General features: G+C 46.2%; 1 protein-coding gene across 2 annotated transcripts in view; it reads left to right on the top strand.

Moving 5' to 3' along the window:
• The window catches only part of KCNN3 (potassium calcium-activated channel subfamily N member 3), a 183509-nt gene that overhangs the window by 106714 nt on the left and 50962 nt on the right, over positions 1-25833 (top strand). For both annotated transcript variants that reach the window (XM_049880648.1, XM_049880647.1), the window contains exon 3: positions 7295-7713. In XM_049880648.1, coding sequence (XP_049736605.1) covers positions 7295-7713 — 419 coding nt within the window. The remainder of the gene's footprint in view (positions 1-7294; positions 7714-25833) is intronic.

Raw genomic sequence — 25833 nt, 5'->3', positions numbered from 1 at the left:
TTTCCACATTCTGATGGATCACCTTTCTTTGGAATGGATACAAATATGGATCTCTTATAGTTGGTTGGCCAGGTAGCTCTCTTCCAAATTTTGTGGCATAGAGGAATGAGTACTTCCAGCGCTGCATCTGTTTGCTGGAACATCTCAATTGGTATTCCATCAATTCCTGGAGACTTGTTTTTTGCCAATGCTTTTCGCACATCTTGGACCTCTTCCTTCGGTACCATCAGTTCTTGACCACATGCTGCCTCCTGAAATGGTCGAATGTGACCAATTCTTTTTGGTACAGTGACTCTGTACATTCCTTCTATCTTCTTTTGATGCTTCCTGCATCATTTAGTATTTTCCACGTAAAATCCTTCAGCATTGCAACTTGAGGCTTGAATTTTTTCTTCAGTTCTTTCAGCTGGAGAAATGACGAGCTTATTCTTTCCTTTTGGTTTTCTATCTCTGGGTCTTTGCACATTTCATTATAATATTTTACTTTGTCTTCTCAAGCCTCTCTTTGAGATCTTCTGTTCAGCTTTTTTACTTTATCATTTCTTCCTTTTGCTTTAGTTACTCAACATTCAAGAGCAAGTTTTAGGGTCTCTTCTGATATCCATTTTGGTCTCTTCTTTCTTTCCTTTCTTTTTAATGACCTCTTGCTTTCTTCATGTCCTTGATGTCATTCCACAACTCCTCTGGCCTTCGGTTATTAGTGTTCAATGCGTCAAATCTATTCATGAGATGGTCCCTAATTTCAGGTGGGATATATATACTCGAGGTCATACTTTGGCTCTCCTGGACTTGTTCTAGTTGTCTTCAACTTCACCTTGAACTTCCATATGAGCAATTGATGGTCTGTTCCACAGTCAGCCCCTACCCTTGTTCTGACTGATAATATTGAGCTTTTCAGTTGTCCCTTTCCACTAATGTAGTTGATTTGATTCCTGTGTAGTCCATCTGGCAAGGTCCACATGTATAGTCGCAGTTTATGTTGGTGAAAAAAGGTATTTGCAATAAAAAATCATTGGTCTTGCAAAATTCTGTCATGTGATCTCCAGTGTCATTTCCATCACCTAGGCCATGTTTTCCACCCATCAATCCTTGTTTGTTTAAAACTTTTGCATTCCAATCGCCAGTAATTATCAATGCATCTTGATTGCATGTTTGGTCAATTTCAGACTGCAGAAGCTGATAAAATCTTCAGTTTCTTTGTCTTTGGCCTTGGTGGTTGGTGCTTAGTTAACCGTTGGTTCTTATTAAATGTTTTATTGAATTGAGTTGAGTTGAATTGAATTGAGTTGGTTCTCCTTTCTCTAATTATAAGCTTCTTGAAGGCAAGTGTGGAATCTTTCTGCCAGATAAAGTCTCCCTCCAAGGCCCTCGGAATCATACGTACACGCTGGAAATCCTGACAGAGCCACCAGTTAAATGGCAGAGGGATTAGGTCTGGAACCAGCTCTGTACAGGGTACTGTCTGAGGAAAGAGTGGGACTTCCTGGGAGACCACAGGCCCTGACACTGAAGTGCTACATCTTCAGGCTGGCCACACTATGAGTGTAAATGAGCACAATCACTGCTTTAGGCTCAGGAGGAAGAAATACTCAGCAACCTGAAGAAGTTGGCTTTTCTTTCCTCCTGAGGGAAGTTAGCCTACAAAGGGCAAACCCAGGCTGAGTTTGTCTGCTGTGGAGGCTCCATCAGCCTGGACATCTGAGGTTTCTGCTCTGTGACAGCCTAGAGCAGACCCCTCGAGGGGTCCATGGTACTTTTTTCCCCATTCCATATTTTGTCCACATCACCTCAGTACTTTTCAAAATTCATCAGAGGCAAACAGTCAAGCTGCTTTAGAACCAGGGCTGAATAACTGAGATTCAACTGTAGGGTAGGACAGTCCTTTACTGGAGCCACAGGCACACTCCTTACTGCCCTGCTCCAATAATACTCAAGATCTTGGCACTAGATTAGCTCCAAAACTTTCTGAAGCTCAGAGATTACCTGGGAGAGTTTATTCCAAATTGGACCACCCTTTGAGAATAGGCCTCAAGCCCATTGCCATCAAGTTGTGGGTATCCTTTCTCATGGCATAAGATGAGTTGTCATGGACTTTATTAGCCACAGGCTTAAAAATGAATTTTCTATAGGAATGTACATTCTAGGTGGATAACAAGGGCCACTGTCAAACTGTCCTTTCTTTCACATAACACAGTCACCCACCTACCCACCCCTTTACTCAGTAAAAGTCTGCTGACTTCCCCTTGTATGCCAGGCACCATCTCAGGCATTGGAGGGAGGTGAGGACAAGCCAGGTGTGGGTCCTTTCCTCGGAGAGCTCTCGTGCACCGAGAACACACGAGGTGGGAGGCACCAAGCAAGATGGTCTGCATAGGACCACAGAGTTATAGGTCTTCAGAGTAGCAGGCCTCTCGAGGGTCGTCTAATTCACCCTCCTCATTCCTCAGAGGAGGAAACTGAGGCCGAGAGGGGAGATTATTCACCCAGGGTCACTCAGTAAGTGGTAGTTATTGATTCATTAAACAAGCATTTATTGAATACCTATTACACACTAGCAGCCGTGGTAGTGCAGTGGTTAAGAGCTTGGCTGCTAACCAAAAGGTCAACAATTCAAATCCACCAACCACTCCTTGGAAACCCTATGGGGCAGGTCTACTCTGTCCTAGAGGGTCACTATGAGTTGGAATCAACTCAATGGCAAAGTTTTTTTCTTTTCTTTTTTTTTAATTACATGCTAAGATCTGGGTCGGGTGCTAGAGATACCAGGGGGAACAGGGAAGATACAGCCCCTGTCCCTTTGGAGATCCAGCAGTAGATAATGGGTCCCAATCCTGTTTACACTTTAGAATCACCTGGGGACCTATAAAACAAATCCCCATGCCAGTCCCCTGCCCCCGGAGATTCTGATTTTATTGGTCTGGGGTGGGACCCAAGCATGAATATTTTAAAAAGTGCCCTGCGTGATTCTAGCGTGCAGCCAGGTCCAGAACCACTGGTCTATGGGGAGAGACAGACGAAAGCCAAGTAAAGACAAATACATACATGATTGAGATCTGCTCATTGAAAGGAATGAATAGGACACTGAGTGAGGAAACAGCGGGGAAAGGGGTGGTATAATTTCCCAGGGCTACCATAACAAAAGCACCACAAATTTAGTGGCTTACAAGAACAGAAATTTATTGTTTCACATTCTGGAGGCTAGAAGTCCAAAACTACGACGTTGGCAGGGTTGATTCCTTCTGAGGGCTTTGAGCAAGAATCTGTTCCATGCCTCTCTCCTAGCTTCTGGTGATGGCTGACGAGCCTTGGCATTTCTTGGCTTGTTGAAGCATCAGTCCGATCTCTGCTACGGTCTTCAATGGCTGTCTGCCCGCTGTGTATCGCCCTTTGACTCTCTTCTTCTATAAGGACACCACTCAGATTGAATTAGAACCCACCCTACTCTATTTAGTATGACCTTGTAGTTACTTAATTGATGTTGCCATTGACGCATAGTGACCCCATGTGACAGAGCAGAGCCGCCCCATAGGGTTTTCTTGGCTGTAGTCCTCACCGAAGCAGATCTTCAGGACTTTCTCCCACTGTGTGTATCCGAACTGCCAACCTTTTGGTTGGCAGCTGAGGGTTTAACCACCAGGGCTCCTTAACTGATCAAAAACAAACAAACCCATTGCCATGGAGTCAATTTCAACTCATAGCGACCCTATAGGACAGAGTAGAACTGCCCCATAGAGTTTCCAGGGAGTGGCTGGTGGATTCGAACTGCTGACCTTTTGATTAACAACCGAGCTGTTAACCACTGTGCCATCAGGGCTCCTTAACTGACAATATCTTCAAAAACCCTATTTCCAAACAAGGTCACATTCGCAGGTACCAGGGGTTAGGACTTCAACATATCTTTTTGGGGGACAATTCAATCCATAGCAGTGGGGTATTCGTTAACTGCCCTAAGTCTGAAGGGAGTGAGCTGTGAGTCCAGGGGTCAGAAGGGAGAAGGCAGAGCATAAAGGTGTCCTTCTTCACAGCAGCAAGGGGATCTCCTAGGACGTTGCTGCCCCACCCTGCAGAACCAAGAACCCTACACTGGAGTCCCTCTTAACAGAGGCTTTCAACCTGCAACCTCAAAACATCCCCACTCACACCACACACCCCTCAACACACATACAGTTTATGAATACTCCCCAGGCCAGCTGGCTTAATAATCCCTCGCATATTAGGGTGTGTATTTAGTGAAGCACATTTCCACTTATCTGTGTTGTTGAATCCTAATGCCAGTCCCATGAGGTAGGCAGAGCCAAGGTTAATATTCCCATGATGTTGTTAGGTGAAGCTCAGTCAGTTCCAACTCATAGAAACGTGACAAGAGTAAAACAGCCCTACAGGGTTTCATGGGCTGTAATCTTTACGGAAGAGATCAGCAGGTCTTTCTCCTGCAGAGCTGCCAGTGGGTTCATACCAACAACCTTTCGATTAGCGGCCAAGTGCTTAGCCATTGGGCCATGAGGGCTCCTTATTTCCACGATAGAGACGTGGAAACAGGTTCAGAGAAGAAGTGTGGGCTGCCTAAAATCACACAGCTAATAACTTCAGTCTAGCTCACCAGCCTCTAACTCCAAGGCTGTCTCCACTACCCTGTGTTGCCCCCACCCCACCTGCATCAGGAAACAGAAACAGAAGCAGCACACCTGAGTGGCTGGGGGTGACAGCATCGGGGCCAGCACCTTCCTGTCAAGCTGGGCAGAGCTGTGATGTACCCAACACAAAACTTGCAGCTCAGTCACTCACAATCCCATTCCCCATCAAGGAATCAAAGGAATTCCTTACTCATTGCTTCAGTCCTCTGCCTAGAGTGAACCCGGTTACTATAGTAACCTGATGCAATTCTTTATTATAGGTGGATGGTTTTAATTTTGTATTTGAAGAGTTTGGGCAGGCAGTCACGTTGCCATGGCTTGGCTTGTCGGGTGGCGGTTAGGAACAGAGGGAACCCTTTGGGCAGCTATTAGGTCCTTCAGATTGATGACGGAAACCTGTGTCTGGAAAAACCCAGGCTCAGCTGCACTGGGGAGGGAGGGAAGGAGAGGCTCCAGGCTGACACTGCACAGGTACTCTCTCCTGTTCAGAGACTGTTGTAATTGTTGTTAGGGGCCGTTGAGTCATGTAGCAACCTGATATGACACCGTAGAACTGCCCCATAGGGTTTTCTAGGCTGTAATCTTTATGGGAGCAGAACCCCAGGTCTTTCTTGCGTGGAGCCGCTGGGTGGGTTTGAATTGCCAACCTTTTCGTTAGCAGCTGAATGCTCAACCATTGTGCCACTACGACTTCTGCTTCAGAGGTTACACCTCCCTAATTAGAGCAGCCTGGGGACACGTGCTTCCATCATGCCCTGTGCTCCCTTTCATCATGACCCTCATCATAAGGGCTGTGCTCAGAGCTGTTTTGTTTAATCCTGAATTCCCAGCCTCTGGCAGAAAAGAGACCTTCAACAAATGTTTGTTGAATGAATGAATAATATTTTGTCATTTATGAAGTCCTTGGTGGCGTAGTGGTTAAGTGCTAGGGCTACTAACCAAAAGGTCAGCAGTCCGAACCCACGGGGTACTCCTTGGAAACTTGATGGGGCAGTTCTACTCTGTCCTATAGGGTGGCTATGAGTCAGAATCGACTTGACGACAGTGGGTTTGGTTCTTGTGGTTTTCCACAGCAACAGCTCCTGTGGCCCTCAGAGCAGGTAGCACGTGGGGCTGAAGTCCTGAGCTGGGTGGGCACGTGACAGAGCTGGGACAGGGTGGACAGCCAGGGTTGCTGGAGGGCCAAGGGCCTCACTGCAGCACAGAGAGGGGATGGTGTGGTCATAAACGCCCCTTAGCCTCTTGGAAGGGAGGCCTAGAACTGTCTAGGAAGCCCCGCATGCCCAAGACAGGCCCCAGATCTCAGGCCCTCCAAGAAAGAGAGCCTGAGGAATGTCCAGCTGGGCAGGATTTTAGAGGCCCCTCACTTCACAGATGTGGAGACTGAGGCCGTGGAGTGGAGGGATGGGAGATCCCCTTCACAATCATTGAACACGGGTGGGACTCCATGGTGGAACTTCCCCATATGGGAACCCCAGCACACAGCACAGGCTGGGGACACAGCAGGCAGTCAGTAAGTGTGTGTATGAGCTGCCTTGCTCATCCTGGTGGTGTGACAGCAGTAATCTTAACTTCATGGAAGGTTAGGCTGGAAGGGATCTTAGACATCTTTGAGCTCTACCCTCTCATTCTGCAGAAAGGCTGAGACCTTTTCCATTCACAATGCTGAAAATAGTGACAGCTAATACTGACACAGAAACCTTGGCGACATAGTGGTTAAGTGCTACGGCTGCTAACCAGAAGTTTGGCGGTTCAAATCCGCCAGGCGCTCCTTGGAAACTCTATGGGGCAGTTCTTCTCTGTTCTATAGGGTCGCTATGAGTCGGAATCAATTCGAAGGCAACAGGTTTGGGTTTTTTTTTTTTTTTAATACTTACATAGCATTTACTGCTGTGTGCCAGGCAGGATTCCGTGTGCTTTGCATATACTAATCCCTTGAGGCCTCACAGCAACCTCTGTGTGGCAGATATTATTGTCATCCCCAGATGAGGAAACTGAGGCACAGAGAGGTTAAGTAACTTGCCCAAGATCACACAGCTAGTTAGTGTTAGGAGCCAGATTCAAACTCAGGCAGTCCGGTGTCAGAGTTGTCATTATTAACACTTGGCTGCACTGTCTGAGGGCAAAGCACTGCCACAAACATTTGCTGGTCCCTTCTCTGAATGCAGGCAGGAATGTGTGCCCACCCTTGTGAGCTCAGTAGTGCAGGAGTCATAACTTTTTCATCTCTGCATCCCCCTCCCGGCTCTGAGCACTCAGGACCTGGCCTGTGGCAGGTGCTCAGGAGGTATGTTTTTAATACAAATGAGCTGTTTTCCCTCTCATCATCATGAAACAGCCAGTTTTGGGGCCTGGCATTTCCAAGCTGGAAGGGAACTTGGGAAGCAGTTTACAGAGGAGGAAACTGAGGCCCAGAGAGTGAAAGTGCCTTAGCCAGGACCTCACAGCTGGACCTGAGCCCTGGTCTCCCGAACCCTGTCCCAGGCTCTCACGACGCCTCCTGTGGCCTCTAAAGAGGGCCCTGAGGTGGGTCAGGCTGAACGGAGCCCAGCAGCCTGCCCCATCTTCCCCGTCCCGTCATCGCTGCCTGTCCCGTCCTCCCTCATCCCTGCCCTGCGTTCCCGTCCAGGCCACACTAACAGGCTCTCTGCTCCCACCAGCTCTTCGTGATCGACAATGGCGCAGACGACTGGCGGATAGCCATGACCTACGAGCGCATCCTCTACATTAGCCTGGAGATGCTGGTGTGTGCCATCCACCCTATCCCCGGCGAGTACAAGTTCTTCTGGAACGCGCGCCTGGCCTTCTCCTACGCGCCGTCGCGGACAGAGGCGGATGTGGACATCATCCTCTCCATCCCCATGTTCCTGCGCCTGTACCTGATAGCCCGCGTCATGCTGCTACACAGCAAGCTCTTCACCGATGCCTCGTCCCGCAGCATCGGGGCCCTCAACAAGATCAACTTCAACACCCGCTTCGTCATGAAGACCCTCATGACCATCTGCCCCGGCACGGTGCTGCTCGTGTTCAGCATCTCGCTCTGGATTATCGCTGCCTGGACTGTCCGCGTCTGTGAAAGGTATGCCTTGGCTCCCAGACCCCACTCAACCAGGGCTTCTGCGTGCGGAGCCAGAGCTGGGACGGGAAGGGAGGAGGAACGGGGCTGACGGTCTGATGGAGAAGGCAGGCCTGTGCCCAAACACCTCGGAGGAGGAAGTGGGACGAGGGGAGGGCCTAGTGGGGGCTGAATACGAGCTGAGACATAGAAACACTGGAATCAAGGTAAGCTGGGGAAAATGCACAGATAATATTTCTGCTTTTCTTTTCTTTCCTTGTGCACCAACATATCAAAGCAGTTTGGTTACATAGTTAACCCTTACCCAAAGTATAACCCAACAAAAACCCAGACACTTCAATTTCCGTGTTCTCTCTCCCACTTGGAGAATAATGAGACTCACTAGCACTTTTAAAGGCTCTGAGAAGTCCTGCAGTAATGAAACTGGTTCAATTGTGGTTAGTCCAGATTTCCTCAAAAGTATCTGTCCACAAACCCTTTTGATCATACAGCACCTATGGATGCCTCTCTATTCAAAGTTTGGTCCATCGATGGGCAGGCAGCATCAGCATCGCTGGGGAACTCGTTGGGATGCAAAATCTCAGTCCTCACCCCAGACTAAACCCATTGGCGCTGAGTTGATTCTGACTCCTAGCAACTGTATAGGACAGTGTAGAACTACCCCATAGAGTTTCCAGGGAGTGGCTGGTGGATTCCAACTGCCGACCTTTTGGTTAGCAGCCAAACACTTAACGCCTGCACCACCAGGGCTCCTCACGCCAGACAACTGAATCACAATCTGCATTTTAACCTGTTCTCCCAGTGATTTGAATGCACCTTAAAGCTTGAGAAGTGCTGTCTGGGTGGAAGATGGGCAATGTTGTTTTAGGAGGCCCCAGCCTGCTGGTGGCTGGGCAGTGATTCAGAGAAGTGGTTGGTGGGAGAGAAGGGGAAGGTGGCCTGAAAGAGGCTCAGGGCTCTAGCACATTTGCCAGCCCACTGGCTGCCTCAGAACTGTCATCATCAAGGCCCAAGGGTAGGACTGTTGCTATCTCCTCCCACCGCCCCCCTCAGGCTGACCTTCGTGACCCTTCTCCCTTTCAAGATGGCCCTGGGTATTTATTTTAATTTGATTTGATATGCGGACTTTGAACACCTAGGTTAGAAGCCTAGGTTCTGTCCCTAAGTAGCTTTAGTACCTTGGACAAGTCACTTAATCTCTCTGGGCCTCGGTTTCCTCATTGTAAAATCAGGGTCACTTGAGATAGAGTGAAGATAGGTTCACTAGAGAAAGATGATTCTTATTCTCTTGGGAGGCAGGGTGAAGCACTCTGTGTAGTTTACATGGATCCTGGTGGCTACCCTTAAGTCAGAATTTTATTGCCAAATCTTCCATGCATACCAGTGCCCCAGCAGAGATGAAACAGGCAAAAGAGTCTGGAGAATCGTTAGCCTAAAAACACCTCACAGGGGTGCATTGAACCATATGCCCCCCATATTTCGGGATGTTTGAGGACATTTCTTTCAGGTTTTTGGCCGGCAGACACAATGTCAGAATAAGAGGGCGTTCTGCAGGAGCAGGACGAGAGCCTTAAAGGATGGCAGGGTGTCTCTGAGAGCCGTGCAGTGTCAGGAGATGTTCCTCCATGCACAGTCCTGGGACACACAATGCCCACCTCTTAGAACCCTGCCATTATTCCACAGCTGCCATCGCAACTTTTGCTCCAGGAGAGACCACACTGCAACGTGCTTTTTGACCCTTCTCTGGTAAGCAGACACTCTTTCTGCAACGGAGAAAGCTTGTGCTCGGGTTCCAACCCCAAAGGCCTCGTAGTCCTCCTAGCTGAGCAGCATCGTGCCAGTCACTTTACCTCTCTGGGCCTCAGTTTTCTCATCTATAAACTGGGAATAATAATATCTACTTTGCAGGGTTTACTGTTAGAGTCAAACCAGTGATGTATGTGAACTGTATACTGCCATGTGGTGACAGTGAGAATTAACAATAATGTAGGGCCCTGGATACTTTTGGGAAATTTTGTGGCTGCCTTCTTCTAATTAAAAGAAATCAACTACCATAGGTGGGAAATGGCCTATAGTCTTCCTGTTTTCTTTTCTAATGGATCAAAGCCAAGTTTTCTAACAACAATAATAACTGAATTTGCATAGCCCTTGAAGGTGTCTGAAGTCTTCCGCATCTGTTTTCTCATGTAGCCCTCAAATCAATCCTGTTTGGCCACCCCATTTTGCAGACAAGTAAAAGGCTGAACACAGAACAAAGCACCTGCAAGTGAGTTTCACTGTTCATTGAGCCTGTCCCAAGTGTGGGTGAGTCTACTTTACTCTGGAGAATGAGTGTGGTTCACAGCACTCTGTGGCATTTTATTTGGTGTTGAATGGCCTTCCATGGTTTCTAGCCAAGGCTAGGTTAACCTGCTCCCTGGCACATCACCAGACTTCTCTTCCCAGACATAACTTACAAGCCCCAGCTGAAGACTAAAGCGAAGGCACAGGGAAACAACAGAAGTCTCCTGAAGCTTTCCACTGTTCTTGTGAAAAGGACATTTGGCCATCTGCTTAGATAGAACATGTGGTATCGTGAAGTGTGGTGGATGATGTCACTGCCCCTGTTTCTCGGGAACTTACCCTCTGCTAAAGAAGCCCTGGTGGCTCAATGTTTAAGCCCTCTTCTACTAACTGAAACGTTGGTGGTTCTAGCCCACCCAGCAGCCCCTCAGGAGAAAGACCTGGTGATCTGTTCCCATAAAGATTACAGCCAAGAAAACCCTGTGGGACAGTTCTCCTCTGTCACACGGGGTTGCTATGAGTTGAAATCTACTCATCGGCAGCTAACAGCAGCGACAACCCCGTGCTAGTTCTGTGTGAGATGCTTAATGTGTGTTATCTCAGTTCACCCTCACAGTAAACCTATACTAGAGGAAACACAGCTGTTTCCATTTTAGAGTTAAGGAAACTGAGGCAAAGCAACCTGCCAGAGGTCACAGAGCTAGTGAGTGTGGAGGCAGAATTTGAACCTGATTCTGGCTGAACTTCCTGTTTGTCCCACCAAATCCTACACTTTCATGGAACCTGTGGCCTAGACCTGGAAAGCCTGGTGGCATAGTGGTTAAGAGTTCGGCTGCTAACCAAAAAGGTCGGCAGTTCAAATCCACCAGGTGCTCCTTGGAAACCCTATGGGACAGTTCTACTCTGTCCTATAGGGTCGCTATGAGTCGGAATCAACTCGACGGCAATGGGCTTGGTGCCCTAGCCTGTCCAGGCTATTTTCCCAATCTGAGAGTCTCCAACCCACTGAGACTGACACTGGGGCCCCAGTGTTGCTATTTGGCCTGACTCTATGGCTTCTTCGTGCCGAATTCAGACATACCCGTGTGTGGTGGGTGCTGTATGTGCCGCCCCGCAGCCCCCTTTAGGACGCAGACGCCCACTCCTTCAGCTGTGGTTGTGTCGGCCGTCACAGCTGGCAGCTGAGTCCCTCCCCTGGAACTGCCTTTGGCTGCCAGGAGCTGCCTCTCGGAGGTCCAGCCCCTGTCCAGGGCAGCTGCATCAGTGATTAGTCAGTGCAGGAGATTAAAGGGCCATCCTCTTCTCCTCAGGCAGGAGAGTTCTACAGGGCATTCCAGCTCCAGAGATCCCTGAGGGATCACCTCAGCATGCCCAATAAACTGCAAAAAAAAAATCCCAGAGTCTCAGAGACACTTTCTCGGGATTCTGGCCCATGAAGCTGTGAAAACAGGTATAAGTCGATATTATCCTAATCAAAGCACTTCTCTCACAAAGACTTAGCAATTTCTTTTAGAATCAAGCTAAAACAATCGCTGTCCTTCCCAAGTGTCAAATAATAAGATTGGCAAGGACTTTGACACAGGACTAATTCAACCAAAAACTGGGCAGAAACTGGAACCAGGAGCTGCTTTGGGGGCACAGAAGCTTTGGACAGGGGTGGAAGGGTGGTGTAGACAAGAGGACCTTGATTTTCTCTTAGCTTGATCTAATGCTGATTCTATCACTTTAGACATCAGAGAGGGTAAGTGACTTGTTCAGGGTCACAAAGCCTTGTAACAGATTCTAGAAAATTCCTGCCTGCTGATGCCCAAAGCAGAGCTTGTTCATATTCCAGGTGGCTTAAGTCAGGCAAGACTTATCTCTAGTTGTATACACACACTTCTGAAGTTGCTATGGAAGTATCTCTTTAGCAAGATGCATTTGTAAGGACATTTATCATATCTTGAGTTGGCTTTTATGTGCCAGTGAAGGTTTTCGTGTTTGTTCCTTCCAAGGAGGGAGAGGGAATTAGTAATTACCCAGAAAAGCCATGCTGTGGGGAGGACAAGGCAGGCCTGGTTGCCGGGAGGGCAGTGATAACAATAGGCTTGTTTTCCTTGGACCCCAGTGAGGCATTACATCATGGGTTCCGAGGCCTGACAGTTGTGGCACTCGGCATTCTCAGGGATTCTCCTGGCTGCATGCCCGCCTCCCACAGGCCTCCCAGAGCCATCTCAGGAACCCCCTCATTAAGCACTGTCAGACACCCAGCAGCCTTGCAGACCAGAGAGACCATCCCGAGGCTCGGGCCTAATGGCAACAGGTTGGGGAAGTCGGCTTTCCTGCCACATCCTTAACAACCGTCTGCCAGCTCACACTTGTGTTTATCGCCCTGGGAGGAGCAACAAGGCCTAAAGTGGGCTAAATCTTTCTGTCCGAAGCCATGTTTTGGAAATGACCCTCCCAGCCTCTTTAATGCCCTCTTATTTTTCCCTCCTGAGGCTTTAAGTTCTACACAGGGGATGTCTCAGAATCACAGACCTTCCTCCTAGTCAGTCAACAGACTGTTCTGGGTTTTTGGTGGTAGTGAGGTGAATTTTCATCTTTTCTTGCATGTTGGTATCTTAATGAGAAGTTTTATTCTGGGGACTTGGGCCCCAGAGTGGGAGAAAAACAATTAGTGGCCCATTCTTCCCTCATTAAAACAGTCCCCTTTCCAACATGAGGAAAATGGAAAGAGACTTCCTTCCTCCCTCCTCCCTCCTTGGCCCCTGTCTCAGGCATTCAGGTTTGCACAAACCATAAGCCAGGGAGCTTTGGAGGAAGCAAGAAAGACGTTCCTTGGGACTTCTGACTCGAGGCAAGCCAGAGGAAGACAGCCTATAGGCTGAAACACATTGTACGCATGCAGATGGAAGGCCCCAGGCCTGAGAAGAGTCTGAGAACAACGTGGCTGGGGCTGTGATTTCTCATGGGCCCCTTTGGTTTGAGGCATAGCCCCCAGTGTGAAGCACGTGTGCCATGGACACACTGGGAGATTGGAAGAAACAACTAGGGTCTTTATTCATAGTTACGTTGATCTAAAGAGACGTATGCTCTGCTAATACTTAACACACAAGTAGACAGTAGTATATGTGTGTAATTTATAATAAATATTCATATAGCAGGGGGTGCATGCTCAAAACATTTGTACTGATAGGAGTCCATGATTTTAAAAGTTTAGCTACGACTCGTTTAGGGTATCAGTGGACTAGTTTCCCCAAAAACACCAAACCCATTGCCAGCAAGCTGAATCCATAGCGATGCTCTAGGACAGAGTAGAACTGGCCTATAGCATTTCCAAGGCTATGATCTTTACAGAAGCAGACCACCACATCTTTCTTTTGCGGAGTGGCTGGATGGGTTTCATCTGTTGATCTTGCAGTTAGCAGCTGAGCGCTTAATCACTGTACCACCAGGACTCCTTGGTGGACTAGTTAGTGAGGAAAATATCCCTTCTCAGCAGGGCACAGCCATTGGATGAAGCCTGCTAGACCCGGAAACCTTGCCATCTGGCTAGAGAAATGAGAAGTCAGCACCCCATTAGACAGGGACAGCCCTGCTGCCTGGGACTAGGTCTGAATAGAGTTCTCCTAATTCCAGGATGAATTCCCATCAGAGCGTGGGGGAGGTGAGAGTGAGGGCCCTACATGAGGGCTTTGGGAAAAAAAAACCTGTAGCATTAAGGAAGAGGAAAATAATCCTGAAGGTGAAGAAGAATGTTTAATTATGAGAAACGAAAGATAACCTTAGATGATTCCTGGGTGGCCCTAACAGGGTGCAAGAAGATGCCATCTCTGTGATGTAGAAGAATGAGCAGACATGAAAATAATGAAAATGTATCTGTCTGGTTCACACAAGCATAGAGTTCCGGAAACCTGAAATTGTGGCAGCAAAAAGAAAATCCACATTGCGGGCAGAATTGAATTACAAAAAATGTGGAATGTAGGGGGCAAACTGAAAAGTTCCCTGAGATTGCAGAAGAAAAGAACAAAGAGATGAAAGTGAAGAGGCTGAGTGAATATGATAGAACTGGGGGCTAGAGAATCAAGGTTAAATCCAAGAATTAGAGTTATTTTGAAGGAAGAAACCAGAATAAGCTGGGGATAAAAGCATAACCAAAGACATACACAAAAAAAACTTTTCCAGAATTGTGCTGGGGGAAAAACACAAATAGGCAGATCAAAAAGGCTTCCTGCGTTCCCGTTTGAATTAATAGGGAGAAAATCAGCCCCTGAACTAATAAAAAAAATATTTTTTCTGGCAATTTTATTGACTTATAAGGCAAACAACCCTAGAAGCACACAGACAGCACAAAGGAGTCTTTTCTTCAGGAACCCTCAATTTCTGAAGACATTAGGACACTTATACAGAGTTTTAAGGTTGTCATCCACCGTGCCATTCATGTGAGGAAACAACAGAGGAACAAAAGTCATTCTTAGAGTTTTGTGAGCTTAGAAGGTAAACAATCTACGTGTTTTTGGGGGGGAACTTGTATACCAGTTGACCAAGGGATGAATGAAAATTAAGATCTTAATAATAGAATGATGTGAAAGGCAGGTGGACAGCGTTGAAACCATTTAAACATGAAATCAAGATTGCACTTAAGCATGGTTTCAAAACCAAATTCTAATGTCAAATATTATCCTTGAAGGAGTAGATGAATGAAATAAAAACAATTCAATATAATTAGATTGTTACTAATCAGATTAGAAAGTCGAGAGGAGAAGGCTAGAAGGGATTGGCAAAAGGATGCCAACTTCATCATCTTATGTAGAGGAGAATCATAACAAGCCCCATCCCTCCATTCTAATAATTAGAAAATATAATTTAAATCATTTTTAAGCCTAAAGGCAACCACAAGTAGAATTTTAGAAGTACGGTAATAATGAATAACCACAGCAATGGCCAATATCTGTTGAGGGTTCACTATGGACGAGACTGGAGCTAAAAACCCACTGTGCATTAATCAGACTGCAGCTCAAAGAGGCGTGGGACTATTATTACCTCTATTCTACATATGAGGAAGTTGAGGCACAGAGAGGTTAAGCAATGTCCCCTGGGTCACAGAGCCAGAGAGCAGCAGAGCTGAGATTTGGACCCTGATGCCTCAACTGATGCCTCACTTTTCCTACCCTAAAAATATGCACCCTCCACATGCCTGGACAGGACATTCAAACCACGTCAGAGGCCACAGAGTCAGGACAGAAAAATAAAGGAAGCAGGAAGGAAAAGGAAGCCTGAGACTAGATGAGAGAAAACCCAACTTAAAATTTACAACAATCAACATAATTGAGTTTACCTCTCCTTTGAAAAGACAATGTCACTTACTTAAATGAGATTTGAAAGGAAAATTTAATTTTATACCGCTTACAAGAGAAGAACCTAAAGTGGAATGACCCAGAAAAAGAAAAGAATAGCAAATATTCATTGGATAAGGGCAAATCAAAGGGCAATGAAGTAGAAATCCTCATTTTAAACCAAGTTGAATTCAAAGCAGAAAGCATTAAATGGTCCAAAGGAGCGACTTTATAGCAATAAAAATACCACATGTAATAAAACTATGAACTTTTATGAAAAAAAAAAAGAAAGAATCTGGAGTATTAGATGGTTTAGTTAATTGATATTGAATGGTGTAGCCTATTAACAAATAATACATTTTTTAAAGCGTTCGGGGAACACTTACAAAAATTAATTGTCTTGGCCACGCATTTCAAAACATTAGAAAAATTGTTCAGACTATATTCTGTGACCACAGGGCCCAAAGCTTCAATTAAGAAGAAAACCAAATATTTATTTTAAAAACCAATGCTTGGGACTTTTCAAGTAATCTCCTCAATTACAATTTAGTCAAAAGATAAATCAAAACTACCTTTAAAGAATATTTAGAATATTATAACAATGACAACTTTATGTATCAAAACTCAGAGAGATGGCCAAAGTTGTACTCTGATGAAAAAAATCCTTAAAGTTTTTCATTATGAAAAAAATTAAGAACTAAAATAAGTTTACTGTCTTGAATTCATCAGAAGAACCAACAAACCTCAGGAGTGCAAATTAAGCTTATAACAAAGACAAAGGCAGGAACGAATGAATTTCAAAACAGAAAAACAATTTATAAATCCAAAAGACACGAGCTTCTAATAAAACTAATCAAGAAAAGAGTTAAAAAACACAATCAAAATTAAAAAATTTAAGGGGAGCCCCCGGACACCCTTTTAACTCAGAACTAAAGCCACTCCTGAAGTTCACCCTTCAGCCAAAGATTAGACAGGTCTATAAAACAAACAGTAACACATGTGAGGAACGTGCTTCTTCATTCACTCAGGTATACGAGACCAAAAGGGCAACACCTGCCCAAAAATCAATGACAAGAAGGCAGGAAGGGACAGGATAAATGGACAGATGGAAATGGGGAATAGGGGTGTGGAAGGGAAGAGTGTTGACACATTGCAGGGATCGCGACCAATGTCACAGAAGTTTGTGTATAAATTGTTGAATGAGAAACTAATTCATAAAGTATCACCTAAAGCGCGCGCACACACACACACACACACACACACACAAAGATTTAAAAAAATTTAGGGGAAATACTACTGATTCTAAGGGTGTTTTAATGAGAATAGCTAAACTTTTTTGAAAGTTGAGGGGGGACTTTCCCTTCTACGTATTAAAACGTTATAAAACTAAGAGTAATTAAGTTCCTGAGGCGTTACTGAAAAATTGATCGACAGATCAATGAAACCTAATGGAAAATCCTGAAATAAACCCTAGAATGTAAGAACCTAATATATGAGAAAGAAAACCAATTAGGAAGCAATAGATTATTCAATAAATGTTAACGGGGAAATTGGATGCTTGGATGAAAAATGAGAGCCCCCCCCTCACCAGTCACCAGAATAAATTTCAGGTGGATTAAAGAGTTAGCTGTAAAAAAAGAAACCATAGGCGAGCTCGAGAAAACAAACTGAATACATATTTAATCAACCCTGGGATGGGGAAGAATTGTTAAGCATTAAAATCTTCGAAGAGAAGAAACAAAGGAAAAGACTGGTGTATTTGATTACATACTACTTTAGATTTCTGTCCTTCAAAAAAAAATTATTTAAGAAGCCAATCTTAACCTAGGAAAAATATTTACAGCAAACATGACAAGGGGTTGATATCCCTATTTTACAAAACACTCTTAGAAACCAATCAGAAAAACTCATTTCCCCAGTAGAAAAGTAGCCTAGAAATAGAAAGACAACCACAAAGGAAGAAATACAAAAAGCCAATAAAATCACACATACACACATACTCATCCTCTCTAATCCAAGAACTGCAAATTAAAACTATAAGGAGAATCATTTTTTTCACCTACGGAATTGACAGAAATTTAAATAAATATAATTCAGTGCAGGAGAAAGTTGTTATTGGTAGTGGTGGGCGTGGGTGGGTAATCTCTCAGATGCTGATCGCAGGAGGGAAAATCAGCTCCACCTTTCTGGAAAACAATTTGACAGCACGTCATGGGACCCTTTACAAGTTTGGAACTTTTAGTTGGCTAATTCTTCTAATGGAATAAGAAATGTATGTCAGGATTATTCGGCATGGTGCTGTTTGTATTAGCGAAGAATCAGAAACCAAGTAGATGGTCTGGATTTAAATGGATAAATAAACTATGGCGCAGCCACAGGATGAGATGTTGGGCAGGAATTAAAAAATCGAAATTTTGGATATTATAGTACTGTAGGAAAACTGTCATGTAGTATTTGAAAAAGGAGCAAAGTAATGTTATATAGACTGTTACTAACTTGAAAAATATTAATATTTAATATGCATGGAAAATGCTTGAGAAATACATATAAAGTTGCTGTCTCTGTGGGGCATTACATGTGATTTTTTTCATTACATTTTATTGTCATTTTCTATAATAAGCATGTATGATACACACACGTATTTAGTTTGTTAGTTTTTTTAATGGAGAGTGGTATCGTTTTTTTTCCCCCCCTTCAACAAAACCGCTCTTTCCATCTTCCACAGAAGGGTCTGGAACTCAGGTCTTATATTAACAGAGCTTGGAAAGTAAACTTGAATGGCTCAGTTTTACATTCTATGTGAAAAGCTCAATAAACACCCCCTCCCGAAGGATTCCACTGCTGTCCTAGCAGCCGGTGGCCTTGGTGGCCAGGGCAGCGGCACCACGTGAGCCTGGGCCGGAGTCCCTTTTCCCCTGGGCTAGTGCCTCACACGGGAGCCCTGGTGGCACAGTGGTTAAGAGCTTGGCTGCTAACCAAAAGGTCAGCAGTTTGAATGCACCAGCTGCTCCTTGGAAACCCTGTGGGTTAGTTCTACTCTGTCCTACAGGGTCGCTATGAGTCGGAATTGAGAGCAGTGGGCTTGGCTTTTTGGTTTTGGGGCCTCCTTTACAGTCCCTTGGTGGTCTCAGGACGTTTCTGGAAGGTCCCAGGAGCAATGTTTCTGCAGGTGAGGTGTGATTCGAGATGCGGCTTCATTAAATCTTGGGCTGACTGGCCAGGTCCAGCGATGACGCCGGAGCGCATTGTCTGGTCCTGAGAAACACGCTTGTCCTTGTCCGTTTGTAGGCGGTTCCCTCCTCCAAGGCCGCGAGGCGAGGCCAGTGCCGGGACGGAGCTGAGGCTCGATCCACCAGGGGGCGCTGGGCAGGCCAGGGGAACCCGAACAAGAGGGGCTGGATGGGCGGGGTCTCCACCGGGGCGTGGCGGGGAGGCGGCCACGGAGGAGGAGCAGGCCTGGGTGCAGGTTCAATCCTGCGGTGGCGCGAAGACTCCAGAGCTGGGTCGTATGCTCCAGGGCAGCTTCTCATTCCCGTCTCTAGTAGGACTCCCACTCTGATTTCATGTTCACATTTTACATCCCCCCCCACCCCATCGTTACTACTTTACAGCCCACTTTTCTCCTTCTCTGTAATTTAACAGTTCATTCCTCTTTCTCATTTCCAGTCTTTTGTGCTCTTGAGCGCTTGTGGTTTTTGACACCGAAACATGGAAACTGCTCAGTTGAGGCTAGTTTCTTCATATTATTATTGATACCAAATTATAATATTTTCGTATGACAAGGAGGAGCCCTGGTGGCCCAGTGGTTAAGCGTTTGGCTGCTAACCAAAAGGTCGGCAGTTCAAGTCCACCAGTCGCTCCTTGGAAGCCCTATGGGGCAGTTCTACTCTTTCCTGTAGGGTCTCTATAGGTCGCAATCCACTCGAAGACAATGGGTTTTTTGTTTTTTTTTTTTTTGGTTGAGGAGCCCTCGTAGCACAGTGCTTAAAGTGCTTGACTGCCAGCCAAAAGGTCTGAGGGTCGTAAACCATCAGCGGCTCCGTGGGAGGAAGATGTGGCAGTCTGCTTCTGTAAAGATTTACAGCCTTGGAAACGCTATAGGGTCTCTATGAGAACAATAATAATGGATGACATCCCTTAGAAAGGAGAATCAAGAAATGGGGAAATGAGGAAGTTTTTAATAAAATTAGTGTTCTGAAGCACTAAATTTGGGACCCTGTGAGTGCCAAGTGAAGTCCATATTGCTTTGAGAAACCATCGCATTTTTTCCGTGGAGTCAACCCCCAAATTACTCTGGGTTTTCCTCCACTCGCTCTGCTGGGAAGTGAACAACATGTTTTCATCACCAGGATGTCTGCCTTAGAGAGACTCCGCTAAGTGCAGCTCCTTTCTCCAGCTGCAAAGGATCATCCATCCTTTCTCAGTCGAGGTTCTGGGAGAAAATTAAGCTGTACAGAAAAGGACTGGAGTGACTGTCTTCCCAATTCTCCCAAGAAGGGTTCTAGCAAGTCCCAATGCACACTCTGCTTCTTACAATGGTTACTTAATGGCATCAGGCTTCATGCTCTCCCCTTGGTACTGGTTGAGGTCCTTGGGTGGCACAAACAATTTGCTCTCAGCTAACTGAAAGGTTGGCTGTTCAAACCCACCCAGCAGCACCTCAGAAGAAAGGGTTGGTGACCTGCTTCCATAAAGATTACAGCCAAGAAAACCCCGTGGGGCAGTTCTACTCTGTAACACATGGGGTTGCCATGAGTTGGAATCAAGTTCACTGCAGTGGTTTGCTTTTCTTGGTTTTGATACTGGTTGGGAAGGGTTGCACTACTGGAAGGAGATGCTGCCAAAAATCCTACAAGGGTAGGAGTCCTTGGAAGGGACTGAGTCCAGAACAGGGAGGGCTTCCTGTAAGCCACGTCAGCCACATCTATTTGTGGGTTGACATTAGTCAAGACAGGAAATCCATATTCTTTTCTATTTTTCAGCTTTGGGGTTGTTTTGTTTGACCCCGATGATCCCATGGTTACCTGCATATCCGGTGCAGGCACCAGCCAGCAAGAGGTTGGAGCCTCAGCCCCACAAGGCTTAGACTTGTGTTGGAATGGGGGGGTGGGGGGAGGTGTTCACTACCCTATGCTAGTCATTCCCCTTTCCCGAGGACACATCACCACCCCGTAGGCTGGTGTGGAGCCCTGTACTTGAGCCTCCCAGCACAGCTGCTGGAGGATTTTTTTTTGCATGATTTTCACAGACTGTCTGTCTTCCTGGGACTTTGGCCTTAGCCCCTCAGAGGCTGACCTGGGAAGGAACATGAGTGAGAACATGCTATACTCCACATGGAGCCTGCTTGAGCACACCTGCTCCACTCTGCCTAGGTGACTACCTCCTTGCTCTGTGCACTGCCTAAGGGGCAACCACAGACCCCTGGTTGCTTGAAATAGTAGCCTTGGAAGTTCACTGGTTCTGACACACCTGGTCATTTTGTTCTCCCAAGAGGCTCATGGGAGCTGCCTGCTAACAGAGCCCTTGCAGGCTCACCTAGCCAGGCCCAGATGGGCACTGACACCCCCACAAAAGAGGAAGCACAGAGCCTAGTTAGTAAAAATGCTTTTTGAAAAATTTAAACATGTCTTAGCTGAACTAAGGAAAATGCCCAACACGTGACAGCAGTAGCATCAGTATACCAGAGGCGGAGTCGTGTAACGGATAATAGCCTGAACACAGGATTCTAACGACAGACTTGGCTCTTGGTTCCAGCGTTTACCTTGCACATGTACTTCACCAGACCAGAGTCATGTGATTTCTACTGAACACCCCCTGGGACAGGGAACTCACTACTTTGAAAGACAATTCAATCCATTTGCAGATTGCCCTGACTTAGAAAGATCTCCCCAACACTGGTTAAAATTGGACTCCTTGTAGCTTTCCATTTTCGGTTCTAACTCTGCTTTCTGTGTCCACATAAAAGAACTTCAGGCATCATGGACTGGTAGTTAAAATGTGAGCATCTAGGCAGACGTGGGCATCCGGCCAGACATAGGCAACCAGGCAGACGTGGGCAACCAGGCAGACACGGGCAACCAGGCAGACACGGGCAACCAGGCAGACACGGGCATCCAGGCAGACACGGGCATCCAGGCAGACACGGGCATCCAGGCAGACCTGGGCTCAGGGTCTTGCTCATGTTCTCACTACCGTGTGGCCTTGAGCAAGCTAGCCTTAGTGTCCACATCAGGGAAATGGGATGATCCACAAAAAGCTCCGAGCACAGGGGAAACATTTAGCACACCGTGAGCATGCAGTGAAGCAAGCTGGTATTCCTTGTTCTATTGAAGACCTCCTAAGTATCCGAGGACAGGGTTTCTTCTCTTCTCTGGCCCAGTGGTCTCTAATCCCTTCCATCATTCGTCACAGTCTCCATCTTCCTACTCACCTTCCTCTCTTGTCATCAAGACTGGCCCCAGGCTGAACACAGTGCATATTCTCCTTTTAATGCAACCTTAGAATAGTCCTAGGAAGGACCAGGCAGCTTCCCAAACAGGCATAATGGCCTGGGAATTAGGGACAAGACTCAGTGCCATCTCTGGTTTGGTCTGGCAGTCTTGGCAGCCCCATTCTGGAGCCCCATGTTGTATACTTAATTTTTCCTCAACACAGCTACAGAGGTCCTTTTTCACCTGTGCCCTGTAAGGAATGACCAGCAACCCCATCCCACATGACCCTTCACCTGGCAGGAGCCACAGCGGAGTTGAGCCTGGAAGGGTGGTTCTGCCACGTGGGCACCAGGTAGAACTAAGCATCCAGAGGCTGGCATCCTGTTTCTGGCTCTAGCAAGGCTGTGGGGGGCTCATTTATTTCTGCCTTCGTTTTCCTGCTGATAAAAGCAATGGCTTATAAGGCCCTTGTAGATCTTGAAACAGGGATCTCTGGAGCACTGATCCTGCATTCTGGATCCATTCCACCCTGGTTCTCTCCTACCCCCTTCTCTCCCCCATCAGATCTGCTTCCTTTAACTGGACATTCTCTGTGCCCTGCCATCTCTCTTCAGCTCACTCACCCCCAGGGAATATATCCAGGTTCTCAAGCTCAAATGTGAACTCAGCAGAGGGGAGGGCCTCCCTCCCAGTGGAAATGCTGAGCCGAGCCTGTCCCCTGGGCTAGATGCTCTATTACGAATGGCTAACTAAATAATAATAGTAGTAGTAGTTATCGAGCCCTGCTCTTCACCAGGCACTGTGTTAGGCATTAAGTGTACCTTAGAGAGTAAAGGAAACCCTGGTGGTGTAGTGGTTAAGAGCTACAGCTGCTAACCAAAAGGTCTGCAGTTTGAATCCACCAGGTGCCCCTTAGAAATCCTATGGGGCAGTTCTACTCTGTCCTATAAGGGCTGCTACGAGTCGGAATCAACCCGACAACAATGAGAGAATTTGGGTAGAGAGTAAAACACACGTGTTTTTTTTTTTTTTTTTTTTTCTTTTTCCTCATGGGGCTTATAGGCTACCAGGGAAGACAGATAACAAGCCAAGAATCAAATAAATACATAATTTCAAATCTATGGTATATACTGAAGGAAAAAAAAACAAGGTTGTAATGATTTTTTTTTTATTGTTATTAAAGAAATGAGGTTGAGGAGGGATGAATTCAGCTGGGACCTCCTTGGAAAGTCTCTCTGGAAAGGTGACCTTTCAGCTAAGACCTGAAGGATGAGAAGAAGAAATGAGGCTTTCACAGGCCAAGGGGGTGAACTTTGCCTTGAGCTGGCAAAGCACTTGGTGTGGCGAGTTACTGGAAGGAGAGTAGACTGGATGGGGCATGTGACCGTGGCATGGACTGGGCTAGAGAAGGGGCAGAGGTCGAGAGTGCGGGGCCTTGTGGGCCCTCTTGAGGGGTTGAAGCTTTGTCGTAACTGCAGTGGAAGTCTCTGAAGAGTTTTTAAGAAGAGAGTTATACAGTCTTGTGCATTCTAAGAGTATCACTCTGACTGCTTTGTGGGCAAGAAACTACTAGGAGGACAAGTAAGAAGGACATTGCAGAAGGCCAGGCAAGAGACAAAAGTGGCTTGGAAGGATAGCGGTGGCAATGCAGAGTTCTTGGATATACCCTGGGTGCCAGGCTAGGGGTTTGATAAGCATGTTCTCATGTACTGATGTGCCACGCATCAAGTCTGTGATCAAACTCATCATGTTACTTCTAAACTCTTTCTTTGTGTCTCTGTTTTTGCCTTTTTTTCCCTCAGGAGCTTTATCAATTAGGATTAGTTTTTGGCTGCAAGTAAAGGAAATCCAAACTAATCGTAGCTTAAACAGGGTCGAAGTTTCTTTCTTTCACATGCAAAAAAAAAGACAACTGGAAAAGATCAGTCCAAAGCTAGTGTGGTACTCAATGGCGTCAGGGACCCAGATTCCGTCTCCCTTGTTGCCTTGCCATCCTTGGTACATGACTTCTTTCCCATAGTTCACTAAGGCTGCTGGGGCTCCAGCCATCTCACCTAGCTTCCAGCCAGCAAGAAGGAGGAAGGGGCAAACTAAAGCATACTCTTTCTCTTTAAGGGCATTTCCTAGAAGTCTCACATGACACTTTCATTCACATCATCTGACTGGAAAATGTAGTCTTTATTTTTGGTAGCCATGTGCTCATCTAAAGTTCCTGGATTCTCCTACCAGAGAGGAAGGGGAGAAGGGATATTGGAGTACCACTGTCTTGTAGGCTCAAAACCATTCATCATCCTTGTACCCGTGCCCACCCCATCCCAGCCTTCCTATTCAGCCATCAAGCCCTATGGGTCTTTTGCTACAGTGTCTCTCAATTTCATCTCTACTTGCCACCTCCTTGATACAGATCCCTGTATCTTACCCTGGACCACAGAAGGAGCTACCCTGGCTTCCAATCACGCTACCACTAGATAAATTCTATTACCCCCCAAAACCTTCAGTTGCTCCCTCTAGAAAATTAAGTCCATATTCCTTAATTTATTGTCCAGGGCTCTCCATAGCCTGGCCCAAATCAACCCATGATCAAACCAGTTTGGCTCAATTTTAGTAACATTAGCAATAAGCATAACAATTATTGTTGTCAGTTAACGAATAATTGGCCCCCTACTCAGGTCATCCCCATGTGCAGTAGAACGAGATGCTGCCCGGTCCTGTGCCATCCCCACGATCGGTTGTGGATTGGGCCACTGCGATCCATAGGGTTTTTGTTGGCTAATCACCAGGCCTTTCTTCCTAGTCCATCTTAGTCTGGAAGTGCCACTGAAACCTGTTCAGCATCATGGCAACATGCAAGCCTCCACTGACAGGTGGGTGGTGACTGTGTAGGAGGTGTGTTGGCCAGGAATTGAACCTGGGTCTCCCACATGGAAGGCGAGAATTAATAACCTCTCACACTTGTAAATGTAAGGTATGTTGTTTACAGACTGGAAAGTATGTGGTACCTGGAGTCAGAAAACCTGGGCCCATGGCCTAGCTTGACAATCGACCAGCTGTGTGACCTTGGGCTAGTCACTTCGTTGTTGTTGTTAGTTGCCGACAAGTTGGCTCCAACTCATGGCAACTTTGTGTGTAACAGAACTAAAGGTTCACTTACCTTCTATTAAATAAGATAAATGCTGTGACTGTAGCTGATTCTTGACAAGCATTGGGTCCCTTCCTTTCCTGGGCCTTACTCTTCTGGTCTATAGATTGAAGATGTAAGCCTGTCTTAACTACTTCCAGGGCAGTTATGAAGTTCAAACAAGAAAAGGTTTGAGAAGCCAGGGAAACAATAAAACACATGCTTTCTGCTTCTCTCAAAGGCCTTAAGAAGTGAGCAGGCAGGACCGGGAGCCCAGAGTCCCTATTTTGTGGATTAAGACATGGTGGATCAGCGAGGCAGGTGGTTAGCCCTGGGCCCTGACTTGCAAGGGCAGTGGGGGCCTGGGAGCAGGGGATCCTGACTGCCTGCTGCAGGGCTCCTTGGGTATTTGTTAAATTGGAGAGTCGTGTCATGGAGTGTGACTGTGCTGGAACAAAAAGAGAAGGGCCTTATGTGCAAGATGAATTAAATCCTCCTTTCAGTTTGGGCTGTGAGGTCATTTTATAATTTGCTCGAGGGCATGCTGTGTGGTACCTAGAAAGCATTTATGATTGATGCTACAGAAAAAACTGATATTTAGTGGGAAGCCATTTCCTATTAGTGGGGACGGGGAGAGATGACCCATTGTCCTTTAATGCCATAAGTCAGCTTTTGGGAGAGTTGGCAACTGGCTAGAATTTTTCTGAGAAAGTATATGTCAAAATTAATTAGATAAAGTAAACATCTATATTGTCAAACTTACAGAGTTAAATAAATGTCAATATAGCTAACTGGGTAGTAGCTTTATAATTACTGGGTCAAGTTTAACTCGTGAAATTGTTCCCATTTAGTTACCAGTATCCTTAATTTCTTCTGTGCTTGTTTATAATTTGAAACTGTGGATTTCGTTTAGGGAATAAATGTGTCTTGAGGCTTTGCATTATTTTGGGAATTAGACTGTTCCCTCCTGAGG

This window comes from Elephas maximus, chromosome 3 (assembly GCF_024166365.1).
Source record: "Elephas maximus indicus isolate mEleMax1 chromosome 3, mEleMax1 primary haplotype, whole genome shotgun sequence".
NCBI classification, from domain to species: Eukaryota; Metazoa; Chordata; class Mammalia; order Proboscidea; family Elephantidae; genus Elephas; species Elephas maximus.
This window is presented reverse-complemented; position numbering and strand designations above follow the sequence as displayed.